General features: G+C 40.5%; 1 protein-coding gene across 1 annotated transcript; it reads right to left on the reverse strand.

The window, feature by feature from the left end:
* Positions 1–1,265: 1,265 nt before the first annotated feature.
* On the reverse strand, positions 1,266–6,663 carry mcl1a (MCL1 apoptosis regulator, BCL2 family member a). Its single transcript, XM_066669575.1, has 3 exons — positions 6,273–6,663; positions 3,665–3,909; positions 1,266–2,095 (listed from the first exon to the last, which is right to left on the reverse strand). The coding sequence occupies exons 1-3, from the start codon at positions 6,604–6,606 to the stop codon at positions 1,979–1,981; spliced, it is 696 nt and encodes a 231-aa protein (XP_066525672.1). The 5' UTR covers positions 6,607–6,663; the 3' UTR covers positions 1,266–1,978.
* Between the last annotated feature and the right edge of the window lie 18,435 nt (positions 6,664–25,098).

The raw sequence follows: 25,098 nt of genomic DNA on the forward strand, positions 1-25,098 counted from the left end.
TTAGATATTACTGACTGGAATCAGCCTCATCTTCTGCCACACGCCGTGTTGGACTTCATTACTGAAGGAGTTTATTAACCCTATCTACTATTTCAGATGATATTTTTCTTCTTCAGACCATGTTAAATAACAGAGTCCAGCAGCTCACTAAAGTCTATCTGCCACTTTAACTGGAGACTCTTTTGCATTTTGGTTTAAGAGATGCAAATTACACGACGGTTCCTTCAGTTTAATCCACAGTGACTGAGGAACCTGTCACTGTAAAACCCTTCCTGTTGAATTTTATATTTGTTTTTACTTATGGTTAATGAGTACAAATCTGATGGAGTCCCCACCCCAACTGTGATGAACACGTCACTTTTGTCAGGGGCAGAATTTCTCATGGGAATCTGTCATTTCTGGATTACTTTCATGGGGTGGAGAACAGAAACTAAAGAGCAGGAACTGGACCTCAGCCCAAATTCCCTCAGGTCACTGCTTCCAAGTCACGCTTCTGCTTCATTTAAATTTAGCCCCAGTCCTTCCATGACTCACTCACCAGTGACTTCTCTGAAGTCCTGTGGTCACGCTGTGGTGAACGTCACGCCTGTAAGAATTCCCAAAAAAAAAACATAAAAAAAGGAAAAAGCCAGAGTGTAAGGAGTTCAGTCTACACTATTTCTTTATAAACAAAGACAGAATTAAATTCATTTTCTTTTTTTTCCTCTCAAACATTCACAGTCTCTGCCTTAGGTCAGATTTCACCAGCAGTTAAAAATGACACGTATACATTTGTTAAGATCACGACTTAAACTGGATCTGAAGGCAGCGCTGCCTCCTGGTTCAGAGAATAACCAGAGAGCTCACACACAGAGCTCAGGTTCAGAGACGTGGCTTTTTCCTCAGAGCTTCACACGTGGATGTTGTTTTTTGTTAATTCTGTATTTACATACATTTATTCTCAGAAAAGAGCCTGTAAAACCAGCTCATGTCTAGAAACAACGAAGACTTTAATTCATTTTCATAAGCGTTATATCCTGTTCTTTATGGAAACGATTTAAAGACAAACTCTGGATACTGTGGTTCAACACGCTGCACTGAATTGTGGGTAAAATGAGGGAAGGGAAGAACCCATTGGGAACGTCAACCTACAGACGTCTCTATAAGGAACCCAACTATATGAACTCTGCTGTGCACTATAAAATGCAACATGGCTGCCTGGATGTGAGGGACCCACTGTACGAAGCATAAACATGATTTATTCACAAATGACAATAAAAGTCATTACCTTTTTTTGGCTTATTTATTAAAAAAAAAAAAAAAAAAAAAAAAAAAAAAGGATCATAATCCAGATTATTCTGTTTTATTTGGTAAAAGAATCTTTTTATCCCTTTACCTTTAAGTGATCTCTGAATCTGAAGCACAGTTAGTTTAAAGATTTTAATAATTCTAGCTAAATCTAAAACACACTCGCACACATTCATACAGGGACACACACACACACACACTATGTGAAACTATTCAATCTGGTTGTGGACAATAATCTAAACATAAGCCTTGGAACAATTATACTGTGGATCCTGGCCAAAAGAAAATAATATTCTAATATATACCAAGTGTCTATTTACATTATGTACATCTACAAATATAATAATCTATTTTTTCAGCACAGTCACAAAACTAAAACAGTCTAATCAGCAAAAAACAGGCACATCCAATCTCCCCATCCAAATTCTGGACGGAACAGGCACTTTCAATCTCCCTTTCCTCCCAGTCCAGCCCAGTCCACCGAGTCCAGCCCGGTCTCCCGAGACTTGCCCAGTCCTCCGAGACCGGCCCAGTCCCCCGAGTGCAGCCAGCAGTCCTCAGAGAAACTGATCTGCTGTTCAGGTGAAGCTGGTGAACACCTCCACTATGGACGACATGACAAAACCATAGTGTTCACATTCTATGTTCAGCTCCAACCCTTCAGCATGTGAGTAGTGCAGGCCCAGCCCCTTCATCGCATCAGTAGTGCAAGCCCTGCCCCCAGGCCGGCGACTCCGACCAACTTCACCAGTGTGTTCCACACTTGTGACTCGGGGTCGTCCTTCCGGAAAAACTCCACAAAACCATCCTGAAAAACAACCAACCAACCATGAGGTTAACACCACAATCAACAAAAAACCCAGCTTAAAATAAACAAACGCCTACCATTAAACCCAGCTTTAACTAAACACCTACCATTAAACCCAGCTTTAACTAAACAAACACCTACCATTAAACCCAGCTTTAACTAAACTAACTCCTACCATTAAACCCAGCTTTAACTAAACTAACACCTACCATTAAACCCATCTTTAACTAAACAAACACCTACCATTAAACCCAGCTTCAACTAAACAAACACCTACCATTAAACCCAGCTTCAACTAAACAAACACCTACCATTAAACCCAGCTTCAACTAAACAAACACCTACCATTAAACCCAGCTTCAACTAAACAAACACCTACCATTAAACCCAGCTTCAACTAAACAAACACCTACCATTAAACCCAGCTTTAACTAAACAAACACCTACCATTAAACCCATCTTTAACTAAACTAACACCTACCATTAAACCCATCTTTAACTAAACTAACACCTACCATTAAACCCAGCTTTAACTAAACAAACACCTACCATTAAACCCAGCTTTAACTAAACAAACACCTACCATTAAACCCAGCTTTAACTAAACAAACACCTACCATTAAACCCAGCTTTAACTAAAACAACTACCATTAAACCCAGCTTTAACTAAACAAACACCTACAATTAAACCCAGCTTTAACTAAACAAACACCTACCATTAAAACCAGCTTTAACTAACACCTACCATTAAACCCAGCTTTAACTAACCTAACACCTACCATTAAACCCAGCTTTAACTAAACAAACACCTACCATTAAAGCTAGCCTTAACTAAATACAGATTCTAGGTGAAAATAACATATTATTATAACATATAGATGCCCTTTGATGTTCTAAAAGATACAATAAGATAATAAATTCCTAACACCCTCAATTTACAGAAACACATTATATTCAAAACAAAGAACCTAAAAATATTAATTTCAGCCACTGAATCGAGTGATGTTTACTAAGAGAGAGAGACAGAGAGAGAGAGAGAGACTGCTCTCAGATGTGCGTGATGTAAACACACACCTGCCTAAATAATTAAGGAGTGGAAAAACTGAGCCAAGTCTCCTCTGAGTCTCTCAGAGCTCAGTCGATACTCATTCGACTTCTTTAATTCTCTAATTAACATTCAACACAATAAAATAAGGCTTTAACCTGATCATTTACATATTCAAATTCACTCAGTCATCTGTGAGTTTCTGTAGAATTAGAAACCCGTTTCTGAAAGGAGTCCTAATTATAATCTATGCCTCCTTAAGAGATAATCAGAACAACTGTCCCCCAGGTGTGTGGGTGGGCGGAGCCTAATGGAGTTCTTACTGCTAGTTCTTCTGGGGTGGACTGACTAATCCTACGGCATGAAGACTGACAGTAATGCTCTGGTGTTTCGCCCAGTTAAAGGTGGACTGACTGTAATCCTGCATTGTTTTCTTCAGTTAAGGTGGACTGACTGTAATCCTACATTATTTTCTCCAGTTAAGGTGGACTGACTTTAATTGTAGAGTTCTGAGGAAGACTGACCCATCCTTTGTTGTTGATGAGCCACTGGTGCTGGTATGTGCTGAGGTAAGTAGAAATGTGATCAACGACGTACTCCACACACTCGTCTTGGCCAGATTCCCTGAGTTTCTCACAGACAACTTCTCCGAATGCCACCAGACTGACCACCCGGCCCCAATTCATCGTACCGTCTTCAAACATGAGCTTAGCCACTCTGCTTATGACCTCCATTCTGTTGTCCTCCAACGAAACCCGCTGGACCATTCCTGAGGAGAAATACATCAAAGATCACAAAGTGAGCTCCACCCTCTTCACTCTGTACCCCATCACGTACAGATGCCCAGTTAGCACTACACCCACAGCTCCACCCGCTTCACTCTGTACCCCATCACGTACAGATGCCGTTACCACTACACCCACAGCTCCACCCTCTTCACTCTGTTCCCCATCACGTACAGATGCCGTTACCACTACACCCACAGCTCCACCCGCTTCACTCTGTACCCCATCACGTACAGATGCCGTTACCACTACACCCACAGCTCCACCCGCTTCACTCTGTACCCCATCACGTACAGATGCCCAGTTAGCACTACACCCACAGCTCCACCCGCTTCACTCTGTACCCCATCACGTACAGATGCCCAGTTAGCACTACACCCACAGCTCCACTCTCTTCACTCTGTACCCCATCACGTACAGATGCCCAGTTAGCACTACACCCACAGCTCCACCCGCTTCACTCTGTACCCCATCACGTACAGATGCCCAGTTAGCACTACACCCACAGCTCCACCCGCTTCACTCTGTACCCCATCATGTACAGATGCCCAGTTAGCACTACACCCACAGCTCCACTCTCTTCACTCTGTACCCCATCACGTACAGATGCCCAGTTAGCACTACACCCACAGCTCCACCCGCTTCACTCTGTACCCCATCACGTACAGATGCCCAGTTAGCACTACACCCACAGCTCCACTCTCTTCACGTACAGATGCCCAGTTAGCACTACACCCACAGGTCTACCCGCTTCACTCTGTACCCCATCATGTACAGGTACCCAATTACCACTACACCCACAGCTCCCCCCTCATCTTACTTTGACACAAGCCTGTCGTTTCTAACTACTTTTAGTCAATCTGACACACAGACCCCCAGCTGGCTCTTTAATATATAAATGAACTGTTGCTCTATTGAAGGGGAAGAGGCAGAAGTGGAATTTTAACAGAAGTTTAGTCATAACTGGTTAAGGATGTGACGTAATGCTGACAGTGAACGTGGACTTTTTTGTTTTAAGCGGTAAAGCCCCGGTGGAGTTCTGCCTAAAAAAACACTTCTCAGTTCTCCTTTCTCCAGGGCCCAATCTGTCTCCCTCTCTGTTTAAATAAATGAAGCCCTTTGTTTCTCATTTCCCTTTCTCTCTCACTGTATTGACTCAGTCACTCACTCTCTCTCTCTGTATCTCACTATTTCTCACTCCCTCAAACCCCAATCTGATTCACTCTTCCCGTATTCTTCATCTCATTCACCCAGTATCTCACTCCCTCACCATTTCACTCTGACTCACTCTTTCTGTATTCTGACTCATTTGTTCAGTCTCTCTCTCTAGTTGGGTAGGTTCTCCCGATAAACAGGTTAAACTGTCTGTCTCTCTCTCTCCCTGTCTCACTCTGTATGTAGTAGATTCTCCTGATAAACAAGTTAAACTGTCTGTCTGTCTGTCTCTCTCACACACTGATCAAAGCATTCCTGCGTCATTACTAAACTATACAAAGACCTATAAATACCTGTCAGTGTGGGCAGTGTTTACATCAGTCTGTGTGTGTGTGTGTGTATATAAAGTGTATTCCTGCGAAGTGTTTGTGGTAGAAGGGTTTTTTTTTCTCTGAATGTGTGTGTGTGTGGGGGGGGGGGGGGGGGTGATAAGCCCTCCCTGTTTCAGAGGAAGTCGATCTCAGTTCCAGGAAAAAAACACCCAAAAGTGCGCAAACACACACACACACCAAATCTATAGCTCTACCGGACACACAGACTTGGCCAGATATTAATAATAAACCGATAATCAAAAAGTGAACAGCCGCTTCGTTAATAACACACAATAAGGACGTATTAGAGACAGTAGTCTAACATTATTATAATAAAATAGCGCTGTTAGACACGCCCCTCCGCTGAGCTGTTAGACTCCACAGTGGTGTAGCCCCGCCCCTTTCACCCTAACGCTCAGATATTTCTCTGAAAACAACTTTAGTTTCTCATAATTTCCTTTTCTCAAACCGCATCGGTTCCGTGCGTAGGATTTTGCCATTCCACCTTAAACTGTGCAGCATTTAAGGCGGAACTGGTATCACATTATAATCGCTATTCCATTTAAGGTGGAATGCAGAGTTGTGCAGGCGCCATTCACGGTGGAATTACTGATTTTACCGGAGCCACAAAGTAACAACTGCGCCATTTAAGGTGGACTGGAAGGCTCTGTGGACACCAGACTAAATTTAGCTCAATTTATCAGACACACCTTAGACGTTATAATCCCCCGGTAAAAAAAAAAGGCTTTTAATCGCTGTAATCCCTTGGTAAAGAATAAAAAGGTGTAGATTTTATTAAGATAAAGGCTGTATTTCCTCACCGTTGTAGGCCAGGCGGTGTTTCAAAACCAGATCCCCGACCACCTTCTCCATGGTGCCGAGGGCGGGGTGCGGAGCCCGGCCCGGGACGGTCTTTCCCCGGTAAAATTCGGCCATTAGGCGGCGGGTGTCCTCTTGCAGAGCGCCGGGGCAGGGGAAGTCCGGGATAAAGTCTTCGGTCTGCGGGGACTCGGGCAGGGACCCGCCGTCCTCAGAGGAGCAGAGTGCCTGGTCCGGGCGGGTCTGAGCGACCGAGCCCGCTTTGTAGGAGCTCCCCTGTGTCGCTTTAAACAGCGTAGTTCCGCTATAGAGAAGACTTAAGGTACCGCGCTCCATTCTGACCCGATAAACTGTCCCTGACGACGGTGAAGTAACCCTGCAGAGGCGAGAGGACGGCTCGGGCTCGAGTTTTATACACCAGGAAGAGGACGGGCTCAGAGGCGGAGCCAGAAATACCAGAAGTATCCCCAGACTCTTATAAAAGTACTGTCAGCGTCGTCTTTAAAGCAGCAGTCTGTAAAAGGGCCAGCGAGGGAAAGGCAGTATGTAAAACAGCGATGTAATCCTGAGATTTAATTCAAATTTCCCATGCAAGTTTGAGCTTAAAATTCAAACTCCCAGTTCCACCTTAAGTGATGCTGCTGTAAATTGCGGGTGTACTGAAGCATTAGAATGTAACGACTGCACTATTTAAGGTGGAATGGAAACTTAGAAGCAGAAAAGTGTTTCACTCTCCTTTAAACAATAAAAAATATATATATATACACACTCTAGACAATAAACAATAAAAATTAAACTGTAAATAATAAATAAACTCACTATACGCTGTAAACAATAAACATACATTCTAAATAATAAAAAATAAAATAATTATGAACTGTAAATAATAAGTAAAATCACTATACACTAAACAATAAACATTCACTCTAAACAATACACAATATAATAATTATAAATTGTAAATAATAGATACAATCACTATACATTGTAAAAAATAAACACTATAAACAAAATGATTAAAATTAAATAATAAATAAAATCATACACTGTAAACAATAAATATACACTAAACAATTAAATAATTATAAACTAAATAATACATAAAATCATACACTGTAAACCATAAAATTGATATACACTAAACAATACAAAAATTATACACTGTAAACATTAAACAAATAAAATTTATAAACTATAAAGACATTATTCACTTTAAACAAAAAAAAAATTTTTGCACTTCAATAATCAAATAACACACTGTTTGCTGTAAACAATAAACAAAACAGAAAATGTGGTAACGGAGATATTCCATTACGTTGTGATGTCGGGCTCATGAATATAGAATAAGGGGGTGGGGCTTTACAGCCCTGATCATATGGGATAGTGACTAGGCAAAGCTGCTGTCAATCATTCTTTCATCAGCCAATCATGTGAAAGATGACTGTGGTATTATTCAGTTATTGTTTAAAGTGAATACAGTTTTTATTGATGTAGTTTTAAATATATAATGTTTTATATAATTATTTATTAAAGTGAATAATGTTTTATATAATTATTTATTAGTGTATGTGTCATGCCCTCGTCATGTCTGTTTTGTCTGGCCATGGGCTGAGAGCGAGCACATGGCTATGTTTGTTGTTGTTTCTTGTCTCTGCCTTTGTTCCGCCTCCTTGTTCGTCACCCACGTTATCTGTTTCAGGTGTGTCTCGTCTGTTCGTGTATTTAAGTCCCCTTCCTGTTTGTTGAACATTTCACCTTTGTTTTGTCGTGTTCCCAGTCAGGTCCTGTTGTTTTGTGTCATTCTCGTTCTCATTAGATTCCAGTTCCCTGTCTCGTTGTTTTGCTTTCTGTGTCTAGGTTTATCTCTGTCTGTCTAGTTCCCTCTGTTTATTTTTAGTATCTGTCTCTTTAGTCTAGGTTTCCGTTTGATTATCTCTGTCCAAGTCTGCCTGTCTTTGTTTAGTTTAACTTCAGTTTAATAAAGTATTCTGTGTTTTAGCGAGTGCGTCCGCCTCAGTCAGTCCGCACCCCTCGTGTCTGACAGTATGCACTTTTTATTTGAATATTGTTTTAAATATATAATGTTTTATATAATTATTTATTAAAGTGAATAATGTTTTTATTTGAAAATTGTTTTAAATACACAGTAGTATTTGATACACTATTTTATAGTTTTCCCACTTACAAAGAAAGGAGAGGTCTGTAACTATGAGAGACAGAATCTGAAACAAATATCAAGAAAATCACATTGTATGACTTGTAAATAATTAATTTGCATTTTATTACATGAAATAAGTGTTTGATCACCTACCAAACAGCAAGAATTCTGGCTCTCACAGACCTGTTAATTTTTCTTTAAGAAGATCTCATATTGTGTAATAATTACCTTTACTAATTACACCTGTCTGAACTTGTTACCTGTATAAAAGACACCTGTCCACACACTCAAATCCGTCACACTCCAATGCCTCTACCATGACCAAGACCAAACGGCTGTCTAAGAACACCAGGGACAAAACTGTAGACCTGCACAAGGCTGGGATGTGCTACAGGACAGTAGGCAGCAGCTTGGTGAGAAGGCAACAACTGTTGGCGCAAATATTAGAAAATGGAAGAACACAAGGTGACTGTCAGTCTTCCTCTGGGGCTCTGTGCATGACATCACCTCGAGGGTTAAGGATGATTCTGTGAAAGCTCAAGAATCACCCAGAACTACACAGGAGGACATGCTCAATGACCTGAAGAGAGCTGGGACCAGAGTCTCCATTAATAACACACTACGTCATCATGGATTAAAATCCTGCAGGGCACGAGAGGCCCCCTGCTCACACTAGCAAATGTCCAGGCACTTTTGAAGTTCACCAGTGACCATCTGGATGATCCAGAGGAGGCATGGGAGAAGGACATGTCATTTGATGTACAAGTCTTTGAGGTATATATTACAATATAAATGTCAGTTTTACATGAACTGCAGGGTGGGTAGTGATTTCCTGATTCCAGATTACAGCATATGTTCTGTTACAGTTCTTCTTCACAAACAGTTGAGAGTGGTGTTACACAGTAATAGCAGTTATGAGTAATAAATATCACTGCTTTAAAGTGACGGTGAACACTTACTGTGCAGTAGACACTACAGAACAGAGACAGTATAGAGGTGTGTTACTGTGTAAATAAGGAGCAGTCTGTATGTTCATCAGACAGTGCTAGGAGCAGAATACACAGTAATAACAGTTATGAGTAATAAATATCACTGCTTTAAAGTGACGATGAACACTTACTGTGCAGTAGATACTACAGAACAGACAGAGTATAGAGGTGTGTTACTGTGTAAATAAGGGGCAGTCTGTATGTTCATCAGACAGTGCTAGGAGCAGAATACACAGTAATAACAGTTATGAGTAATAAATATCACTGCTTTAAAGTGACAGTGAACACTTACTGTGCAGTAGACACTACAGAACAGACAGAGTATAGAGGTGTGCTACTGTGTAAATAAGGGGCAGTCTGTGTGTCCATCAGACAGTGCTAGGGGCAGAGTACACAGTAATAACAGTTATGAGTAATAAATATCACTACTTTAAAGTGACGGTGAACACTTACTGTGCAGTAGACACTACAGAACAGACAGAGTATAGAGGTGTGCTCTGTTTGTGCAGAGTGAGTATTCACCGATTGAAAATGAACAGAATGAACACATTGACAGCACAAGGTCCTAGTGTATGAGGGGTGATGTTGTCAGGAAGGGGGTGGAATGGGAGTCAGTGCGGTTAGGAGACCAGGTTAGGTGTTTGTTGATGTGGACACAGAGGAACATCACACTTTCCACACTGCTTCTCCAAACATGTGGAGGGGGATGTGGTCTGGCTGCTTTGTTCTCCTGAAGTCCACGATGATCTCCTTTGTCCTAGAGGTGTTAAGAGCCAGGACCTAGACATTCCCCCTCATTCCTGCAGACTCCCTCATCACCATCTGAAATGAGGCCCACTGTTCACTGCATTTTGTGTTTACTTGTGTTGTCTTTGAGTAATATCTACATTTGTTTGATCTGAAACATGTGAGAGTGATAAACATGCAAAAATAAATAAATAAATAAATAAATAAAATATGAAGGGGGCAAACACTTTTTCACACCACTGTATATCATTCATTCATTCATTATCTGTAACCGCTTATCCAATTCAGGGTTGTGGTGTGTCCAGAGCCTACCTGGAATCATTGGGCGCAAGGCAGGAATACACCCTGGAGGGGGCGCCAGTCCTTCACAGGGCAACACAGACACACACTCACACATTCACACCTACGGACACTTTGGAGTCGCCAATCCACCTACCAACATGTATTTTTGGATTGTGGGAGGAAACCGGAGCACCCGGAGGAAACCCACGCGGACATGGGGAGAACACACCAACTCCTCACAGACAGTCACCTGGACCGGGAATCGAACCCACAACCTCCAGGCCCCTGGAGCTGTGTGACTGCGACCACCGTGCCGCCCCGTATATCATATAAAGTATATGTAACAGATGAAATGGTGCCACCTGCTGGCATTAGCTTTAGTGTTTATTCTTATCTGTTTTGTGCATTAAATCTTTTAATAACAATTTTTAAAATGTTGGATCAGGGGAAAAAAAGTCCATCACATTAATCATGACATTACATGTAAAAAGCATGTTACAGTTCCGCCTCCTCGTCTGTCATTTGTTACCCTGCCCCCTTGTTATCTGTCTCAGGTGCGTCTCGTCAGTGTCTTGTATTTAAGTCCCCTTCCTGCACTTCCTGTTTGGTCATTCGTTCTTTGTACCATGTCAAGTCTGTCGTGTTCTCTAGTCTGTCTCTGTAAAGTTTCTCCGTTATTGGTTTCCATGTTGTCGTTGTATTTCCTCTGTCGTCCCGTTAGTCCTGTTTAGCTCCCCGTGTCCCGTTTAGCCTGCTTGGATCCCCGTTTCTTGTCTTCTGTTAAAAGTCTCTTTGTTTTGTTATTACTGTAAAATAAAGTTTCTGTGCTTTAGCGTGTGCGTCCGCTCCGTCAGTCCGCCCCTCTTTCCTGACAGAATGGCAAATGACTCACTATCAAATATATTTTAATAAATTATCCACAATTGTATGTAGTGTGTGAGTGAATGTGTGTGTGTCTGTGTTGCCCTGTGAAGGACTGGCGTCCCCTCCAGGGTGTATTCCCGCCTTGCGCCCAATGATTCCAGGTAGGCTCTGGACCCCCCGCGACCCTAAATTGGATAAGCGGTTACAGATAATGGATGGATGGATGGACAATTGTATGTGGGTTTTTTGGGCTACATTTTTAAATAGTAAATTATTATTGTTGTGTTTTGCTATTGCTCACAATACTTTTGTTTTCATTGTTTATATTTTATTGTTTATTTGTATTTTAAAGCTAGTAAAATGTATTTAAAAATTTGCCAAAAGAAAAAATAAATAAACTAGTAAATAAAGGTAAATCTAAATAAAATAGATTACAGTTCATTTCAGTAATTAATTTAAAAAAGTGAAACTCATACAGATTCATTAGAGTCAAGTATTTCAAGTGTTTATTTCTTTAAATGTTTATGATTATGGTTTACAGCCAATGAAAACCCAAAGGGATAAAATAAAAAACACCTGCAAAGGTCTCCTAAGCCTTTAAATGGTTCCCCATGGAGAAGACCGCGGACTTCACAGATGTTCAGAAGGCAGTCATTGACACCCTCCACATGGTTATTTTAACGTATCGAGTGGCGTTCAACCAAATAGGCTTTGTTCACCACCAACCCGAAAGGATTGGAGTAAGTTAACCCTAAAAGAGGCAGAGTGCACCAGGAGATACACAACTTTTAACATCCTGTAGGAGGAATGACTGAGTGTTTTCACATGATGAATTGATCATATATCAGAAGTCTTGTCTGGTGTGAGTGTGTAGGTCAGATCACTTGGGTCAAGTTATCTGTCATAGTATTAACATATCAAATCAAATATATTTGTGTTACGCTTTTTACAACAAATGATGTCACAAAACAGCTTCACAACAGAGTTCTGGTAAAGACACAGTTTTGACATGAAATGTAAAGATGTAAAAAGCCCCAGGAGAGGCCAGGGACGACAGTGACACAGAGAAACTCCTTCAGAGCTGAGGAAGAAACCTTGAGAGGAACCAAGGCTCACACAGGGGACCTACCCTCCTCTGGTCAATGTAATTACTATAATTTATGACTAGTGTCTTAATATGAGGAGGAAGAAAAATTGCCAAAAAGTGTTGGTGGTGTTATTCAGCAACTGTTAACATGTGTATCCCCAGAGAAACGCTGCCAGATTAAGAGCAGAACATTGGTCAATGTGTAGTTCTCAAAATTTAGATTTAAACAGGAAAACATTAATATTCACAGCAAAATATATATAATCATTCACAATATGTATATCACAACAGTAACATCATATATTTTCCTCACAATTAGCTCATCTTATGGCAAAAGTCTGTCTATTTGAGGAAAGAAAGGCTGGGAGAGGAGGAGGAGATATCTGCAAGCTCTTGGTGTTTTTTGTCCAAACACTGGGCTGTGCTTACACCTGGCATTAATCTGCATTTTTGTGATCTGATCACTTCTGTATTACACTTGCCTCCATGAAGAGCCTGATGTAAACAGCCAGAAGATTCATAGTGATCGCACTATGGGTAGATTCTGAACACTGTTTACACTGGTCTGTGTTAGTGAATATATACAGTGTACACTTCTGAACACTGTTTATACTGGTCTGTGTTAGTGAATAAATACAATCTAGACTTCTGAACACTGTTTATACTGGTCTGTGTTAGTGAATAAATACAATCTAGACTTCTGAACACTGTTTATACTGGTCTGTGTTAGTGAATATATACAGTCTAGACTTCTGAACATTGTTTACACTGGTCTGTGTTAGTGAATAAATACAGTCTAGACTTCTGAACACTGTTTATACTGGTCTGTGTTAGTGAATATATAGAGTCTAGACTTCTGAACACTGTTTACACTGGTCTGTGTTTGTGAATATATACAGTGTACACTTCTGAACACTGTTTATACTGGTCTGTGTTAGTGAATAAATACAATCTAGACTTCTGAACACTTTATACTGGTTTGTGTTAGTGAATAATGCAGAATTAAATGTTCTTTTTGGACCGTTCCCAAAGTAATTAAAATTTAGAAGATCTCCAAAAGATCCAAAATACACCCCCTCTCCTGAGGGAGGCGTGCTCGTTCCGGAAGTTTCACAAAAACCAGTCGAGTGAAGTTCAAAGCAAACCAAAGTATTTATTTTAATACTGGTACCAGGAGAACTAATACATAAGAAACGCAACCTAGTGCCCTTCCACGCAAAGTTCTGACCTTCCCATCTGACTCCAAAGTTTTTATACCCTAAATGACGTATACCCTGCTGGCAAGGCGTTTCTGGCTGATTAACATATATTAATATGCATAATTAGACATGTTAGTACTCAGGTTTCTGCGTGCATGTTTCACATGCACCTATGACCCCAAAACACTCATCATGCCCTTCTGACTCTGTAGGTTTTATTACCCACATTCCTTTTCTGTTACCAAGATACAGAGGGGTCACTAATGGACTTAAGGTCACTGAGATGCCCTAAAGTTCAACTGTCCTAACTAACACTTGGAATTTATACTACAAGCCTAAGTGCAGATCTGTTAAAGATCTAAGAAATTAGAAAGGTGTAAACACTGAGTCAGCATGTCAGTTAGTGTGCAGATTCTAAACTGTTTAAATGCATGTCTAGATACTGGTTAGTCATTCATATGAGTACTTATAAGATACAAGATTTCACACAATTATAATTGCTTAATTTTAACTAATCATTTAAGGATATTTATCCACTAACACAAAGTAATAAAATTTTTTTTCACAACAATTCCCCCTTTTGACCTGTCCAACTGACAGGTCAATACATTTAGATAAATGATAAGCAATTAATGTTAAATTGGTCTGCCTAGGTCACCCCCGGCTTGGCGAGTGACTTAGGTAGAGCGTGATGGCAGATTGTGGTGGTAGCGGGCAATTACACCACTCCTGTTAGGAGTGGACACCTCTGTCCTACCACTCACTCTCTGGACTAAGAGATTACAATGAGCCCTATATGTGTATGTGTTAAAGTGTATTCTTCATCCGCTGGTAGGGATCTGCGCTGGGGGCAAGGATAGACTTTCCTTGTCGTGCCCCTGCCTCAGGGGATTATTCTGCCCCTATGTTGGTTGAGGCTGCTTGATCAGCCTCTTCTGAGGTGTTGTTTTCCTTCAGTGAATGTTTGATGTTAGGTGTCGGTGCGGCTCTGCACTGTGTGAGGTGGTACCACTATAAGCCTTTACCCTTCAGCCGGACTGCACAACTGGTTCTCTCTGTCACCTGGTAGGGTCCTGTCCAGCGAGGTTCGTACCACTTCCGCTTGATGACCTTCAGGAGGACCCAGGGTGAGACTGTCACTTCTGGATCCTTCTCCTCCGTTTCTTCTCCTTCTCTCCTTTCCTGCACCTGTATAGAGAAATCTTTACAAACAGCTTTTAGTTCTTCATATAGCTGTCGGTACTCTGCTTGAGGTAGTTTCTGGGGGGACGCAAGCGCGTTGGAGGGGCCTGGAAAAGCGATGCCCCTCCCTAATTCAAAAGGAGTGAACCCTGTATTTCTGTTCACTTAACTATAGACACTAATTAAAACAATTGGAAGGGCATCAAGCCAATTCATGCCCGTGGCCAGTTTGATTTTTGCTAATTTGATTTTCAAATTTTGATTCATCCTCTTCACCTGACCTTGTGAGGCAGGATGATACACACAACCATAGCTATGGCGCAGCCCCAACGACTGCTCCACCCACTGCAGTGTTTTACTCGAGTAATGACTCCCGTTATCTGAAAAAATATAAAAAATAAATAAAAAAAAATTTTCCTATGAAACCCATGGTTCGTAATCCAACAATTAATCAGAAACTTACAGACTCATTTTACATCTTCCCTCAGAGTGGGGAGTGCCTCTACCCACCCCGAGAATCTATCTACAACGACCAGGAGATATCTATATCTCCTAATGGGGTCAATCATATTTGTGTAATCCATTTGAATCTCATGTCCATGAGAATCTGGCAATGGAAACCTTCCTGGAGCTAGTTTAAATGCTTTTGTTATGTTCTGAGTGTTACAAATCTGACATTTAGTGATGTAATCAACTACTAATGCTGACATGTATGGGTGCCACCATTGTTTTAGATTTTCCAGTGTTTTGTTGTTTTCCTATATGTGCCACTTCTAATGCTGAAATTACTGCTAGCAGTTCTGCCTTCTGCGCCGATGGGTTTTGTTTCACTTCGTCTGCAATAACTGTCTGAAACTCTTGTGTTTCCCCCTTCGCTTCCTGAACTACTGCGTATCCTGCTCTGACTTCACCTGTATCTGCCCTGTACCCACACCCATCCGTCCATAAATTCCATGACCCTGGAATGGGTGTGGCTTGTAAGTCTGGTCTTACTTTTCCTTGCCTTTCCACCTGTTCCTCGCACTCATGTGGTGGACCTTCCAACATCCCATCCGCCATATTAACTCCTTCGTGTGTGTAGGTGATGTTGGGTGCAGTCAATGCTTTGTGAATGCGTCTCTGTCTCAATGGAGTGAGTGTGAACATCTGTGAGTTTATGTACGCTACTACTCCATGTGTGGTTAGAATGCGCAATGGATATCCTGCTACCAAATGTGCTGTTTTCTAAACTAATTTAGTCAGTCCTGCTACATGTCTTGTGCACTGTGATTGTCTCCTCTCTATAAGGTCCAATGGGACACTTAAATACATTAGTACTGCTCTACCTTCCCCCTTTTTCTGAAACAGTACACCATTGATCACAGTGTCTGTTTCAGAAACATCCGTGTAAAAAGGTAATTAATAGTCAGGTCTGGCCAAGTCAACTGCAACGGATAAGGCTTGTTTAACGTCTATAAACGCCTGTTCAGACTCCACCGTCCAATTAAGCTTACCAGACAAATTTCTCATCCCTAGATATTTCACCATGTCCCTAAAAGGTTATGTTCGTCCAACAAAGTCAGTAATGTATTGTCTGCTGTAACCAGTCAGTTCTAAAAATGCTAACATGTTCTTACACAGTCTCTAGTTTTTAGTTTATATTGTGCAATCCAAATTGGTTGTGTAATATTCATACAAAAATAGACAAGTGTTTGATTAGTCTATCATACATCATCTGGTCCTGTGGACCACAATGTGTCAGGTAGTGATGCTAATAATACCTCCATCTGTAGATAATCACAGTCCTCACAACAATGGTGTCTAGGCAGCAATTGATGGTGCAATGTGACTAAGATTGGTGAGTTATCAGTGATGTGATATGTCTGTGTGGACTGCGAAAACATGACACCAAGCAGCTGTGTCCGGACCCAATCCGTGGCCTCATTTGCTCTTTTTACCATAGGGCCCAACTGCTTGGCCTCGTGTCTCTGATCGAGAGCTAGTGAAATTTGTGGTGCCGCCGTGTCAGACAGTTTATACCAATTATGTTGTTGTGGTGTTAGTGAAACAGGACATGCCACCCCTTCAGGACCCACACAAATCCCTGTGGTGTCAACCGACCACTGTGTACCCTCTAATTCTGTTTGAAAATATTCATAATAAGTTAAATCTCCCCCTACATCATAAAACAGAGTGACATGGAATGGGTCGGGCGGAGGAACGTAGGGTGCCATGGCTGTAATCCAAGTCGAACAGTGGTGGAACAAGGCAATGAGTCGTGGTGACCGGTCCGTCTGTCCAGTCACTAAAGCCCAGGAAATGTCTATCGACTCATCCTGTTGAGGTCTCATCAGGTACATACCGTCAGTGTACCCCACCACTGCCACAGTTTTGTGTCCGTCCAACCACGTAAGTGTGATTCCATCTGGTTGGCATAAAATAGTCTCTACCACAAATGTTCAAGGGTGCTTGTGGTGCAATTAAAAATGAATGTGACACAGTCTGTGTACCAGTACTGACTGGCAAATGTCTTGTTTTTTGCAGTGATGTAGATTTCCCCGAAAAGCCCCTTTCTTGCACAGTGTGACCGCTCCTCAGATGTGCAGGTAATACTTTATTGATGGCTGACCATGTGGCTCCCGTGTCTACCAGAAAAACAATTTCGGAGGCCCCCACAGTTAATGACAGCATGGGTTCTGCCCTGGCCCTGCTGTCCTGGTGCTCCTCATAGCCCCGTCAATGTCCACCCCACGGCTCCATGCTGTATTGGCCAGCAGGAAGATGTGATGGCTCCGGCTTTGGTGCCGCCTGTGGTTGTGGTGTCTGTTGTGGATAGCTGGTGTCAGTAGACAGTGGTGCCCTACATTGTGCTGCCCAGTGGTCCAAAGCTCCACATCTTAGACATGCCGCTGTCCGACGGCGGGCCCTGCCCCTCCTCCCACCATTACCACGCCCCCTGCCTCCTGAGTAGGGTTGATATGGGAAATATGGACTTAGTCCATAATTATATGGTGGGTTTTGTGGTGGCCCAGATTGAGTAGGCATGTATGTATTTTTGTTCATAAATATTTGTGGTGATTGCATATGTGGCAGTGCAGTCATAGGCATCATGGTATCAGACGTTGTTAGCTTTTTATTATCATTTATAGATTTCCTGGCTTCTGCTAGTATAACAGTTAGTAAGTCTCTTTGTAACTTAAATATCTCCTTGTCTTTATTATCAAATTTTTCCTTATAATTGTTCATATAGAAAAGATCATAGTTAGGTTTATTAAATGTCAAAGCCTGTTTTTCTATTTCAGTTGCTTCCATGGAAGTAGTTGATCTTTTAATAATATTTCTAAAATCCCCAAGTGCTACAGTCACGCCACCTGTCAGACTGTCCAGCTTTCTAATCCAAGCAGCCGCTCCACTACATAAAGGCGGAAGCTGATCGACCAAAGTCTGTGCATCAGTCAGTGATAATGGTACATATTTATATGTTCCTGTACTAGTGGCCACTAATGGAAGCATAGTGTCAACGTTAGTGTCAGACATATATCTGTCAGGCGGGTGTCGGGGTCTGGTGCTACGTCTCAAAATGTCCGTTTTGTCTGAAGTGTGCATGTCGCATTCTAAAGTCTGTTGTTTTAAGTCCAATTGTCTCTGTTCTTCTAATATGAGTTTTTCCATGGCACGCAATGTTTTGTTCAAATCAGTAATCCGTCTACCACCACGACGTCCATTCGCACTGTCCTCATCATCTGCTATAAGTCCCTCATCTTAGTCAGAGTCATCCGTTGTGACATGGCCCTCTAAATCAGCTTTAATCCATATTTTTTGTTTATTTTTACGTGGCATCGGGTTCTTAAATGGTGTTGTTAGTGTTTGTTTATCGACAAGACGCGGATTATCCTGTTCTACATGCTTTCCCGTGTCAGCTATAATGTCAGAACAGTTGGTGTTAATGTCTGTGTGTGGATTTGAAATTGACTCATGTGGCTTTCGCAATTGGAATGGTTCGTGTATGTGTGCGTTTGTGTGTTTGTCACTTTGAGCTGGCTGCTCACAAGCAAAATCCCGACCTCTTGTGTCTGTCTGTACACTCACTTTGCCGGAATCAACACTGAAAACAGGGAGGATATTATCAACTGGTGGGACATTATCAACTGGTGTGACGTGACCTATGTTATATGGGGGAGGCGGAGCTGTAGGAGCTGTAGGCTCCTCCCCCTTGTGGTTCGTATAGGCGATTTCCACTTCCGGCATCTCGGCAGTGAGTGATAGAGCGTCCGAAGGTGACTGACCTGATGTCTTCAATAGCACGAGCTGCGGAATGAGACTGAGGAACGCCATTTTAAAATTTTGAAGCTCCGCAATGTCCGTTTTGGCTATATTTACACTTGTATGAGCCTTAGGTCTCTGGAAAAGGCTAGCCTTACTAACCTCTGCTTCAGCCTGACATAATATTTCCTCCAACTCTCTTTTTAACTGATTAATACCGGAAATTAAAGAAGTTTTCTCCCCTGTGTGTAATTTGGCCCACATTTCAAATCTCTGTAGCACACTTTTGTGCACAACATCCCACTTTTTCAAATGTATTTCTCCCAGTTTTAATCCCTCAGTAATAATTTCAATTTGTTGTACAAACGGTTTCCATTCCCAATTCCCCACGCCGTAAATGGCGTTTAATTCATTATGTAAATCTCTAGTAGTAGCCATAATGTCTGTAAGAAGCTGATTAAAAAATTGGACCTTACCTGAATTGATCTTCGTTCTAGTTCACCCTTTAATTGCAAATCAATTATCACCGCTAGGTTTCATCGCAATTCAGAGTGAATTAAAACAGTTTTCCCAGGGTCTCCCCCGCAGAGCGCCCACGCAGCCGCCGCTGCTCTCAGCACAGTCCGCCTTAGTTTATATAAAATAAAAAGTCCAAAGTTTTACAGTCAAGTTTACAAACTCAGCCAAGAAAAGCAGGGCCACCTCAGCTCTGTGAATAATTTCACAGATGGATAGAAAACATAAGTTTGTCTTCAAACACAGTATGATATTTAAAAGCAAGTCAAGCCTAATTTACATGAAGTATGAAACTGACCCACGGAGAGAGAGAGAAAAAAAAAAAAAAAGCTTATTAGTCAGAAGGAAATAACATGCCAGTATATGAAACAAAATTTGTAGGAAACGAAAAAAGCAAGAAAAGCAGGACTAAGATCTCACAACACAGAATTAAACCAACGACTATATTTTAGGAACAAAACAAGTGTCCAGAGACACTCAACAGTCCTCAAGCCACAGTGAAATCACAAGATATATTATAACAAGCGAAAACAAACTTTTGAGAACTACTGAAATAGCAAGCAGGTAACAAAATATGTTATAATTAACGAAAATTCAAACCGTGGCCGAAAATAAATTTTTTAGACGAACTACCATAGTTAAAAAAAAATACTAACTAAACCGGAAAAATAATATTCTTAGGACAATAAGCAGTAAACCAAATACCAAATATATTTTATCCACCACCAGCCTAAATTAACAATATCAAAGAAACCAGATTCAAAATTAGAGCAAGTGTTCAATTAACAATTTTCCCTTTAATTCCCATATTTAAACCTTACAATTACCTCAATATATCCTATTAATAACTCAGCTTTACACCTTGCTCACCTTTCTCCTATTCTCAACATCTAAAAACGTCTTTCTGGAGCTCATAGTCTATATTTTCTTAATGTATAGTCTCCAAGAAAGCTCATTTAATTTACTTTATATGTTTTACTTTAAAACGTCTTCCGTTCAGGCTCATTGTCATAGATAAACAAACCCCTCATTTTATTGAGGTTCATATTCTTTAAATAACTGTCCTTGAACGAAGCTCATAATTTATACCATTACAAATTTCTTTCCCTATTAATTTCTAAATCTCTGTTTATGACATTTTCCGTTCTCATTAAGCACACTCTCTCACTGACACTCTAAAAACAGAGATGTCCTTTCCCCCCTTTTCTCTAAACACACTCACATAAAATTTATGGCTCTGTACAGCACATGGAGGGTTCTTCACACACACACTCAAAAGCAACCGCAGAAGAAAAGGGGGTTGATCAGTCCCCCACTTTCTCCATTTTCTCCCAAAAAAAAAAAAAATTCTTTCAGCTGACATACACACACACATACACATACACAGCAAGACACTCCTCTATCGCCCTCTAGCGAGCAAAAACATACACGACAGTCACATAACAGCCTCTAAGAATAACAGGCAATCAAAACAGACATAAAACATCAATACACAATCAAATTACATTAAAATAAACAACAAATTGTGGCGGGAACAACATCCGCTCTTTTAATCATTTCGCGGGGACAACTTCCGCTATGAATATACTTCTGAGGAGACGAACTCTCACGGCCTACCCTTAGACCAGGCAATTAACACGAAACCTCGTCAGGTTCCGAGCTGAGGACGCCACCACTCTGTCTCAGATGGGCAAAACATCCATCTAAACCATTATAAATTCCATGATGGGCACAACATCCATCTAAACCATTATAAATACCATAACCAAGCAACCCCAAATGTATAAACCAATAAAAAATTATAAAAACATATTTAAAATAAATTGATTTGCTCATTACCTCACTCCAGACCGCCTTCAGACCTCCGCACCACTCTGATTTAGAAATTCCAATATGCAGAATTTGAATAAAACAGGGTCTGCTCACCCACCTCAACAAATTGCGGCCGCGAGTGGAAAGGAGTCCGAAGTCGGTCTTGTTCTCACACTTCCGCACGTCCGGGGTCACCAATTGCAGAATTAAATGTTCTTTTTGGACCGTTCCCAAAGTAATTAAAATTTAGAAGATCTCCAAAAGATCCAAAATACACCCCCTCTCCTGAGGGAGGCGTGCTCATTCCGGAAGTTTCACAAAAACCAGTCGAGTGAAGTTCAAAGCAAACCAAAGTATTTATTTTAATACTGGTACCAGGAGAACTAATACATGAGAAACGCAACCTAGTGCCCTTCCACGCAAAGTTCTGACCTTCCCATCTGACTCCAAAGTTTTTATACCCTAAATGACGAATACCCTGCTGGCAAGGCGTTTCTGGCTGATTAACATATATTAATATGCATAATTAGACATGTTAGTACTCAGGTTTCTGCGTGCATGTTTCACATGCACCTATGACCCCAAAACACTCATTATGCCCTTCTGACACTGTAGGTTTTATTACCCACATTCCTTTTCTGTTACCAAGATACAGAGGGGTCACTAATGGACTTAAGGTCACTGAGATGCCCTAAAGTTCAACTGTCCTAACTAACACTTGGAATTTATACTACAAGCCTAAGTGCAGATCTGTTAAAGATCTAAGAAATTAGAAAAGTGTAAACACTGAGTCAGCATGTCAGTTAGTGTGCAGATTCTAAACTGTTTAAATGCATGTCTAGATACTGGTTAGTCATTCATATGAGTACTTATAAGATACAAGATTTCACACAATTATAATTGCTTAATTTTAACTAATCATTTAAGGATATTTATCCACTAACACAAAGTAATAAAATTATTTTTCACAACAATAAATACAATCTAGACTTCTGAACACTGTTTATACTGGTTTGTGTTATTGAATAAATACAGTGTACACTTCTGAACACTGTTTATACTGGTCTGTGTTAGTGAATAAATACAGTCTAGACTTCCGAACACTGTTTATACTGGTCTGTGTTAGTGAATATATACAGTCTACACTTCTGAACACTGTTTATACTGGTCTGTGTTAGTGAATATATACAGTGTACACTTCTGAACACTGTTTATACTGGTCTGTGTTAGTGAATATATACAGTCTAAACTTCTAAACACTGTTTATACTGGTCTGTGTTAGTTAATAAATACAGTGTACACTTCTGAACACTGTTTATACTGGTCTGTGTTAGTGAATAAATACAGTCTAGACTTCCGAACACTGTTTATACTGGTCTGTGTTAGTGAATATATACAGTCTACACTTCTGAACACTGTTTATACTGGTCTGTGTTAGTGAATATATACAGTTTAGACTTCTGAACACTGTTTATACTGGTCTGTGTTAGTTAATAAATACAGTTTAGACTTCTGAACACTGTTTATACTGGTCTGTGTTAGTGAATAAATACAGTCTAGACTTCTGAAAACTGTGTATACTGGTCTGCGTTAGTGAATATATACAGTGTACAATTCTGAACACTGTTTATACTGGTCTGTGTTAGTGAATATATACAGTCTACACTTCCGAACACTGTTTATACTGGTCTGTGTTAGTGAATAAATACAGTCTACACTTCTGAACACTGTTTATACTGGTCTGTGTTAGTGAATAAATACAGTGTACACTTCTGAACACTGTTTATACTGGTCTGTGTTAGTGAATAAATACAGTCTACACTTCTGAACACTGTTTATACCGGTCTGTGTTAGCGGATATATATAGTCTACACTTCCAAACACTGTTTATACCGGTCTGTGTTAGCGGATATATATAGTCTACACTTCCGAACACTGTTTATACTGGTCTGTGTTAGTGAATAAATACAGTCTACACTTCTGAACACTGTTTATACTGGTCTGTGTTAGTGAATAAATGCAGTGTACACTTCCGAACACTGTTTATACTGGTCTGTGTTAGTGAATATATACAGTGTACAATTCTGAACACTGTTTACACTGGTCTGTGTTAGTGAATAAATACATTGTACACTTCTGAACACTGTTTATACTGGTCCATAATAGTGAATATATACAGTCTACACTTCTGAACACTGTTTACACTGGTCTGTGTTAGTGAATAAATACAGTGTACACTTCCGAACACTGTTTATACTGGTCTGTGTTAGTGGATATATATAGTCTACACTTCCGAACACTGTTTATACTGGTCTGTGTTAGTGAATATATACAGTCTACACTTCTGAACACTGTTTATACTGGTCTGTGTTAGCGGATATATATAGTCTACACTTCCCGAACACTGCTTATACTGGTCTGTGTTAGCGGATATATATAGTCTACACTTCCCGAACACTGTTTATACTGGTCTGTGTTAGTGAATATATACAGTCTACACTTCTGAACACTGTTTATACTGGTCTGTGTTAGTGAATATATACAGCCTACACTTCCCGAACACTGCTTATACTGGTCTGTGTTAGCGGATATATATAGTCTACACTTCCCGAACACTGTTTATACTGGTCTGTGTTAGTGAATATATACAGTCTACACTTCTGAACACTGTTTATACTGGTCTGTGTTAGTGAATATATACAGCCTACACTTCCGAACACTGTTTATACCGGTCTGTGTTAGTGAATATATACAGTCTACACTTCTGAACACTGTTTATACCGGTCTGTGTTAGTGAATATATACAGTCTACACTTCTGAACACTGTTTATTCTGGTCTGTGTTAGCGGATAAATACAGTGTACACTTCTGAACACTGTTTATACTGGTCTGTGTTAGCGGATAAATACAGTCTACACTTCTGAACACTGTTTATACTGGTCTGTGTTAGTGAATAAATACAGTCTACACTTCCCGAACACTGTTTATACTGGTCTGTGTTAGTGAATAAATACAGTCTACACTTCCCGAACACTGTTTATACTGGTCTGTGTTAGCGGATAAATACAGTCTACACTTCTGAACACTGTTTATACTGGTCTGTGTTAGTGAATAAATACAGTCTACACTTCTGAACACTGTTTATACTGGTCTGTGTTAGTGAATAAATACAGTCTACACTTCCGAACACTGTTTATTCTGGTCTGTGTTAGCGGATATATATAATCTACACTTCTGAACACTGATTATACTGGTCTGTGTTAGTGAATAAATACAGTGTACACTTCCGAACACTGTTTATACCATGTGGGTTAGGGAAATATACAGTCTACATTTCTAAACAATGCTTATGCTGTCTGTGATCATGAATATATGGTCTACACTTCTTAAAGTTTTTCATACCATCCGTGTTAGAACAATAGAAAACCAGGATATCATTTTGATAAAATGAATATCTGGGCACTTATAACACAATTTCAAAACAGTGAAGAGAGCTGCCTGCCTCCTCCCCTCTGGAGCTCGAACAGGTTGCCAGTTTGAAGAAAACTGAACGAACAAAAGACAAGTTTAAGAACTTGGGATGTCATATTAGGAGGCAGATCCTTGCTTTTAGACACAATTTTCATATTCAAGCATTTAGTTCCACCTTAAATGGGTGCATTTTAGAGTCTTATTTGTGTTATTCTCCTGATTCTTATTGAATACTCACTTCCACTTTAAACAGCTATGTGAAGCTAAAGTGCTACACAA

Source organism: Hoplias malabaricus, chromosome 4 (assembly GCF_029633855.1).
Source record: "Hoplias malabaricus isolate fHopMal1 chromosome 4, fHopMal1.hap1, whole genome shotgun sequence".
Taxonomy (NCBI): Eukaryota; Metazoa; Chordata; class Actinopteri; order Characiformes; family Erythrinidae; genus Hoplias; species Hoplias malabaricus.